The following is an 8,544-nucleotide window of genomic DNA, read 5'->3' as shown; positions in this document are numbered from 1 at the left end:
GTGCGGAGTGTAACCCAAGGGACCAGGAGTGAAGGAGTACACCACAACAAACTAGTGCTTTTGTAACCATGCACTCAGTGAAGGGTAGTTGCCGGGTGCGTTCAACGAAGGAAAGGGGGGGTGAAGAAGGGACAACGCGGGAGCGGTGGATAGGAATTCGCGACTCTGTGGGCAAAAACGCTGCGTCTACACCTGTGCCCTCTCCCGCCTTCCCAAAGCCCTTGACAGCCGCTCCCGTACCTGTAGAAGCCACGCACCCCTTGGTACGTGGCTCGGGGATTCGCCGGGTCGTTGGCCTCATGGCTCGCCTTCCGTTGCCTCTTACTCCGAGTGGGTCCCCGTCTTCCTCTGCTCCGAAGACCACTGTTCCTCTGCTCGCCGAAACCGCTGCTCCTCCGTGGTAGTCTCTTCCGTGTTGCTCGCGCTGGTCAACTCTGCAAAGGTCCAATATCACATGTACGCAGACGACACACAACTCTATATTAAGGTACACTCACTAGAGGACATCAAGTCCCTCAACTCTACGCTCCAAAAAACTCAGACATGGCTGGTAAATAACCATTTAAAATTAAATACCCTAAAAACAGAATTCCTCTTAATAGCGCCACCCAACCAAACAACCACCATCATGGAATGGATGAAGCACCTAACAGCACTAGATGGCCAACCGCTCATGATCGATTCGGCCAAATCGCTAGGTATAACTCTGGACAATAAGCTAAATATGCAGAAACACATCAGTGTAGCAACAAAAGGAGCGACTTTTCAAATGAACACCTTAAGAAGACTGAAACCCTTCATACCCGCAAATGACTTTAAACAGGCAGTCCAAACTCTAGTTATCCCCAGAATGAAATATGGGAGTGTCGCTCTCTGCGGCCTTCCCAGAACAACGACAGCCCCACTAAGAGCCTCAATCAATGCAGCGCCAGACTAATCACTGGTTCCAAAAGAAACTGTCAAATCTCCCCGGATTTGCATGCCCTTAAATGGCTACACTTTGAGGCCAGATTCCATTTGAAAATCGCCTGTATGACACACAAGGCATTGCATCACAAAACACCACAATACCTGGCAGAAAAACTAGTACTATCGGGCGACGACAGAACCAACAGGAGTTCATATAATCTTCTTTTGAAACCGCAACGCTTTAAAAAAAAGAAAACTTATAACCGCACCTTCTCAGGAACGGCCCCAAGGATTTGGAATGCCTTACCCCAAAACAAAACAAAACCCTCACGCGGCATCCTTTAAAAAGGAAGTTAAATCGATTCTCCTTACAAAATTCACTTGATCTATTTGATGCAGGATGGTAGATATGTGCTATATTGGAACAGTCACTGTTTATTTGACCTATAAGCAACATTATCTTCGTTTGTATATGCCTATGTCTCCTCTGTCTATTTCCCCTTTTTCCTGTATTATGTTGTAAAGCGATCTGATACCCGCAAGGGTCTGGTCCCCGCTATATAAAACCTTCAAAATAAATAAAATAAAAATATCATGATCCCTAGATCTTTAATACAAAGGCTCACCCCCTCCCTCATTTTAGGTAGGGTTGGGCCATTCTTGGTTGGTAACCTGTCTTTCTTCAGATCCAGAATAATAATAAAATCCCCCCCATTTTTATAGGAGCTGATAGGAGTTGCGAGTAGAGTTTTTGAAGTGGTTCTGGGTCATCCAGATTGGGCCCATAGTATCCAACCACTGTATATAAGTTGTTGTGTATCTTCACTTTCACCACCACCCTTTCTTTTCTACCTCTTTGGCTTCAATCCTTGCGCCTAGATATTTCTTAAAAAGTATCACCGCCCCTTTCACACAGCGCTCTTGGTTTGTACACACCCACGTATCTATCCATTTCTGATTTTTAAGAATTTTCTCTCATTCTTCTTTCAATAAATGCGTTTCTTGCAATATCATTATTTCACAATCCACTATGTTTAAGTATTCCAGTATTTTTGCCCTTCTTTTCCTTATCCTGAGTCCATTAACATTCCATGTCATTATTTTAACAGACATTTAGACCAACTCCTTTTATGCCCATCCGATTTGGTGAACCCTTCCTATTTCCTGTAAAATTTGTCTGGGCCCCTTCTCCCTCACATTGCTTAGCTGGGACATTTTTGTTTTTTTCTCTCCCTATTTTGCTCCCCACCTTTGTCAGTTTTTTTCTTTTTACGATTTTTACTATGTGATTATCCCCCCCCCCCCTCTTTTCCTTCCCCGGAGAAGCCTTCCTAACTCTTCTGGGGGCATTCCTTAGCCCCTTTTTGAGCTCCTCACTCTTTTGTTGCTCTTTTTTAAAATTTGATTTGTCATGCTTGATCCTTTGATTGCGATTTAATTATTTCTACAAAGCACTCTACCTCCTTGGGGGCTCTAATATTGTGCATCTTATTTTGCCACATTATTCTCAGTGAGGCTGGTAACCGCATCTGAACTGTTGCTCCTAGTGATTTCAGTTGTTGTATATATTGGCCGAGCTGCCACTGCCTATCCTGCGTTGTTTTTGAAATGTCTGATCTATTTCTACACATCCAGTTGCTTTGGGAGAACGATCCTGCTTTCAAGCTCTCACTTAGAATTCTTTCTTTAAGTGTATAATTTTTAAAGTTCATGAGGATCTTACTTGGGTTTTTTCTAGCTTTGTTTCTCCCAAATGGGTCCCGATGAATTCTCTGAATATCCCCTGCTAGACCAATGGACTTCGTCCAGGGAATTAACTCTTCCAGTAGCGTGATTGTGAAAGTTTTAATATCTTCCCCTTCCAAACCTTCTGAAACATTGAGAATTCTAAGATTGTCCCTCCTTGCCTGGTTTTCCATTGATTCCATTCTGTCACATATCTCCTTGTCTGTGGATTTAAGGTGGTCTATTTATTTTCTATTATCCTCCACCTTTTTGTTGAGTACTCCTACTCCCAATTAAGTTACTCTCTCCATGAGCGTATTTATTTTCTGATCCTTTACCTCGCATGCTTCCTGGATTTTTCTCTGATATCGCGAAATTGGATTTCATTTCTCTTATCATGGTAGCCATCATTTTTTCCATACTGTATTTTCTTGTGGAAGTAGGCCGTCATCGGGCACTCTAACGATTGCGGCATCCGTGGCTATCTCTTTTTTGTCCCGTGTCACTAGAGCACTATACCTGTTGCTGACCGTTGACATTGTTTTGCTGCCTCCTCGCCTGGAGTTTCTACTTGTCTTTCGGCTTGGTTCTTGTTGTAATACCTTTCTGCCTTATGTGATTCCTGTACTTTAAAGAAGGACTTTAAGGAGGGTGTTATCTTTTTGTTTTGTTGAGCCCAGTGTTTTTAGTTTGGCCTGACTTGCTCTAGACACAGGGGGCTGTGATTTCCCTGCTGCGGTTTGTCTTTTCTTTTTCTTTTTGGGACCACGGGGGAGATGTAGCGGAGGTAGATGAGAAAGTTTTAATCTTTGCGTATAGCTTTACTATTTTGGGGGGGTGCTCTGTCTCCACTTCTTCGAACGGAAGATTTTTGCTCCTTAAACAGTAACCTGTGATATCCCTTGGTTGCCTTGTCTGAGTTAATCCCCGTGGAGCAGGGACCGGGGCTGTTGGTGTCTTGGTTCCATGCTCCCTTTAGCGTTTGCCACCTTTACTTCTACTTGCTCCAGTTCTACAACCTGTGGTTTAGCCTGATCTGTGTAGTTTGTCGCAAAGACACTTTTAGTTAGCTTGTTTATTTTAACACCCTGTCTACCCCCTCACTGTGTTGTTTAGACCCCCCCTTTTCACTTACCCGAGGAGTTTGATGGTTTCCACCTTTCTCCCCTGCACTCCGAGCAGCATGTACTACCGATCCGTCCTCCTCGGTTTGCGGTAGACTCTGGGGGTCGTTCCTTCTTTTTGGTGAGATATGCAGTCCAGGTGTTTTCCCCCTGTACAGTACTCTTGCCGCAGCTTTCCTGTAGGTCCGACACGCCGAGGCTGCCTCATCCCACACTGAAATCGAGCAACAGTGCGGCACTCCCTCCACCTCCACTTTTCGTCCTCTTCACTTCCCTAGGTGTATTCCAACTCACTGGTGCCTGCTGCCTACGTAGACCCGGAACGGGTTCCCGGCTCCTGTTCTCTGCATGCTCCGACCCTGTGCTCCTCGACCTCGTAGCCTCTCCAGTAGTTTCGCTCCGTTCACTCGGTTTTGTTGATTTTATGCTTCTTCTTTCTTTTTTATTACATATCGCTGAGTGTTTGCCTCATCCTCGCATATCAGGATCCCTCTTTTGGCGTTTGTTTAGCTGTTCGATTTTTATGCTAGTTTCATAAGAGTGCGGAGCTCCCGACCGAGCTCTCTAGCCGGCCGCCATCTTCTCCTCTCTCTCGTCAGCAAACAGCTCTTTTCAAGCACTCGTGCTTGTGCTGCCATCCACCTTGCGGGAGCGAGCAGCGGCGCGCGGGCTATCTGTTTCCAATTAGCATGCTCGTACCCGCAAGGTGGATGCCAGCACAAACACGAGTGCTTGAAAAGGGCAGACCAATTTCTTAAGGTCATCTCCTAGAGCAACGCATGCGTGCTGCCTAGGCGAGACCTAAAAAGGGAGCCACATTAGCCTTTTCAGGTAATAACCCTCTTGTGGATAAGTAAGGCTGCTAGTTAAACTGGAATGGCATGGTGAGGAAAGAAATTCCATGCAATAATTGTTTTTTTTTTGCATTTGTCACCCCAAGTGGCACAGGTATGCCCAGGTCCTGTATTCACCATGCCACTGGAGTCAAGCTAGCCTGGCTGATGAGGGTTGATACCCTGAAACTGGAACTAGTATGCTTGTTTTCTGTCCATGGGGAACTGGCCTGGTAGTTTGGGCTGGACTGTTCCCATGAGGAGCAGGGTCAAGACTGATTTGCATATGGCGGGGTCCAAACTGGAATGGCTTGGTGTAAGAAAAAAATTAATTTAGGCCTAGAGCTTGGTACTGGGGGTGGACGTTTGATATTGTTCAGCATTCCTGTTCTTTTTGCATTTGTCACCCCGAGTGGGGTGGGTATGCCCAGAAATTGGTCCTGTGCTCACCATGGCACCGTAGTAAAGCTGGCCTGGCTGATATGGGATGATATCCCAAACCGGTCTCAGGATGCTTGTTTCCGGTCCAGGGAGGACCTGGTCTGGCCTTGCAGTTTGGGCTGGACTGTAGGGGTGGGCGGAATTTGCGGAATTAACCTTCGCAAATTATCGCGAGAATGTTTAAAATTATCGCAAACAAGCAGAAATATCGCGAAGATGCGGAAGTTTTTTTCCGGCATGTTCGCGCGATTTTCTGCATGGTTGCGGGTCGCCAACTTACCCATGTGGCTGCTTGCGGGCGCGGCCATCTTGTTTTGAGTTGTTCTCGCGGTGCATGATCGCGAGAAGAAAGACGTGATCGCGCGACGCATGACGTCACTGCGGGCGCGAACTGTCGCGAGACAGCGCAAATGGCTAAAAACAATACAACATCTCATGGAGAACGCGACCGGATCAAGAAAACTTGTCGGCGAACGCAGGGATTCAGGTAAGGCGATCGCGCGCGCGCGAGAATGTATCATTTTACAGCGCGAGCAAGAAACAAATTATCGCCAAGCTGCGGAAACCGGAATTTTTGACATTTTCGCGCTCTCCGCGGAACGCAAAAATGTCAAATTATCGCAATTTCCGCGAACGGAACGAAATGTTTGCCCAGGCCTACTGGACTGTTCCCACGAGGAACAGGGTCAAGACTGATTTGCATATGGCTGGGTCCAAACTGGAATTGCATGGTGAGCAATAAATGATGGGTTTAGGCCCAGATCTCTGTACTGGGGGTGAATTTTTGACATTATTCAGCATTCCGCCCATCAGTTGTTTTTTGCGCTAGTTATTCAATGCCACTCACAATAATATACAATTCTGTGTAGACACAATGGCATATTAACAAGCTCTATTTGGGAAGCAGTTTTAAGAAAACACTTATTCAGACATTTGCATCACCTACTAACTAGCCACCGCTTTGGAGAGGAACTGTTTTATAATCTATGCAGTCGTAGATGCTACGAACAGAAAATGTTTCCCTGAAACCATTTATTCACTGTAGATTCACATGCCCAGCTTCCTGAAAGCTAGCTATGATTATATGTTTTCTTTGTCTTTACTATTTTCACTTTTAATACACAGCACACTGTTGTCTTTGACCCTGCGCTCCACTTACACTATTCACCCACTGAGCAAAAAACAGTCTGAGGTGGAGCCTTTGCACTGGTGCATTCTGGAGCAAGAGAGGACTCGCAGCATGTCTTGAGATTCAAACTTCTTAGAAGAAAAATAACTTGCGTATGTCCATGCCCCATGCAAGATAACAGGAGTATGCAGATTATATGAATCTACAGCACTACAAGCTACGAACAGATTGTTACAGGATAAGTAACATGTTCCTTCTGAAGGTAGCTTGGTCAGCAGTAGATGGTTATTAGAGGAGGATACACTAGTTGTTTTTAACCATCACCTTTTTTCTTACCTCAAAGTGATTATTTTTAGACACAACTATAGAAATTCCAAGTACTTGTTAATGCTCACCAAGGTGTTTAGTATTATTTTAGATTAGCTAACAGATAGTTGCCCATCGAAACCTGGGTTTTAGTAAAAAGTCATGTAGCATTGATGGGGAAAAGCAACTGCAGCCTCTATGTTAATTGGTGAAATGAAACCATTGATGTGCTGAGATATCTAATGTTAATTAGAATTTTTCATTCCACTGACGTTTTCTGTATTTGAAATATTTACAAACGGGTTTTTTAAGCTTTTCTTGGAAATTCGAAATAAAACGTAGCACCATAGACTACAAGTATTTTATACAGATATCTAGTATATCTACATTCATGAAGTCAGTATGCCCCCCTTATTTCTTAAAATTAAACCGATACCTTTTCACTAAAGGGTAATTTTTATCTGAAGATAAACACGTCTTTTTAGGTAAGCCATATACTAGTTTTGAACAAGTGCTGAAGTTCATCAGACTGTCTTTAACTAACCTACATATTTGCAAATAGTGGCAAGTGTTGTGTTATACTGAATCACATTTTTATACACAAAACAATTTGAAATGATTTGTTAAATATTGATATAAATGAGTTTGTTTGGTGTTTATTGTAGATATCGTCTTCAAACTGTGAAATCTTTAGCTGGTGTGAGTCTCATGCTTCGATTACTTTGGGCATGTTTACGGTGGGATGATATGGCAGCTAAACCCCCACCTGGAGGAGGAATGACACGCACCGGTAAGTTTATTGTAATACAGATCTAATAGTCTAAGTTTTTTGAATGGTAAAGTAGGAAAATAGTATAGCATAACTTGAAATCCATTGCCGCCACTGTCACTTCTAATTTACTAATTGTTTTGATAATTTCACATGATGATTTTTGGCCCACAGTTAGTTTTGCATAATATGGAATAACGCATATTTTGTGTGCATAAAGATGGGTTTATGACTGCCCCATTTTAACCCCAATTCTTTTGAATAAGTTGGCATAAGATCTGGAAGAAACTTGAGCCAAGTAGTAGTTCATTTCTACTGAAACTGGTGGGGGGCATATTGAGATTGTGTATTACATTGACTCAAACTGCTTGGTTTGACTAAGCAGCATTTGAACTGAAGTGTATTCTCCATAGGTTTATAGCCTGATATACAGATCACAGTTTAAGAATTAATATATATATAAAACAAAAGTGATGTATTTTGGGTGCAGAATTAAGCAGCAGCAAGGCACATTAGGTTGAGTCAATTTGAATATCAGTTTTCAGGCATTTGGTTAGAATTATTTTTTATAGTCTCATGTTGACTCCACAACTTGATGAAAGTATTGCCTGGCCACAATTTATGAGAGAATATTGAATTTTCTTAATCTAAGGCACATAAGATTTATCTTAGTAGTATTACATGAATTGCTACAAGGCTTAAATAATCACCATTCTATGGTACAGGGTTCTGGTTAAATACAGGTGAATGTGATATGGATAGTAGAATGGAGGAATTGTTTTGGAAATCTTTTTTGAGTCATAGAAGTGGTGTCTCTGCTCAGACTATCATACTGGAACTTGAGTTTCAGGCATCTAAATATGCTGTTAGTGTTCTATTGTGGAAGGTGGGCGTTTCAAAAACCAACTTATGTTCGCTTTGTGAGTTAGTAAAAGGTGAATTGTTCTATTTATAAAGCAATACGCTTTGTGGGATTGTGATTTTGGTAGATTAGCAAACTGAATCTCTGATCTGTAAATGATTCCGGAGCTAAATATGGCAAACGCTGTGTGTGTTTTAGAAAATGAAGCAGTGTTGTGTGGCTAAGTGTATACCTAAGTTAAGTGTGACTTTGTTTCTTTTTCATTAATTTCAAAATTGAGGGAGGGTGATCAAAGGTGAATATTATCACCAATAGTTTGATTTGTTTTCAGCATATGTTGTAGATAATATGCTGTACATTAAAGTGCCATTTACAGTCTGGTTTGGAATACTGCTGGTTTACTTGAAGAGTTAAAGTTTTTGTTTCCAAAATGTCTCCTACCCAAA

At 42.8% G+C, this 8,544-nt stretch overlaps 1 protein-coding gene across 5 annotated transcripts in view; it reads left to right on the top strand.

Annotated features, from left to right (window-relative positions):
- BPTF (bromodomain PHD finger transcription factor) overlaps positions 1-8,544 on the top strand; it is a 1,440,172-nt gene that overhangs the window by 466,323 nt on the left and 965,305 nt on the right. For all 5 annotated transcript variants that reach the window (XM_085617259.1, XM_085617261.1, XM_085617262.1 and 2 more), the window contains exon 14: positions 7,133-7,257. In XM_085617259.1, the coding sequence (XP_085473385.1) occupies positions 7,133-7,257 (125 nt within the window). The remainder of the gene's footprint in view (positions 1-7,132; positions 7,258-8,544) is intronic.

The sequence above is a fragment of the Triturus cristatus genome, chromosome 7 (genome assembly GCF_964204655.1).
Source record: "Triturus cristatus chromosome 7, aTriCri1.1, whole genome shotgun sequence".
NCBI lineage: Eukaryota > Metazoa > Chordata > Amphibia > Caudata > Salamandridae > Triturus > Triturus cristatus.
Note: the sequence above shows the minus strand (reverse complement) of the source record. Positions and strands in the feature narration are given on the sequence as shown.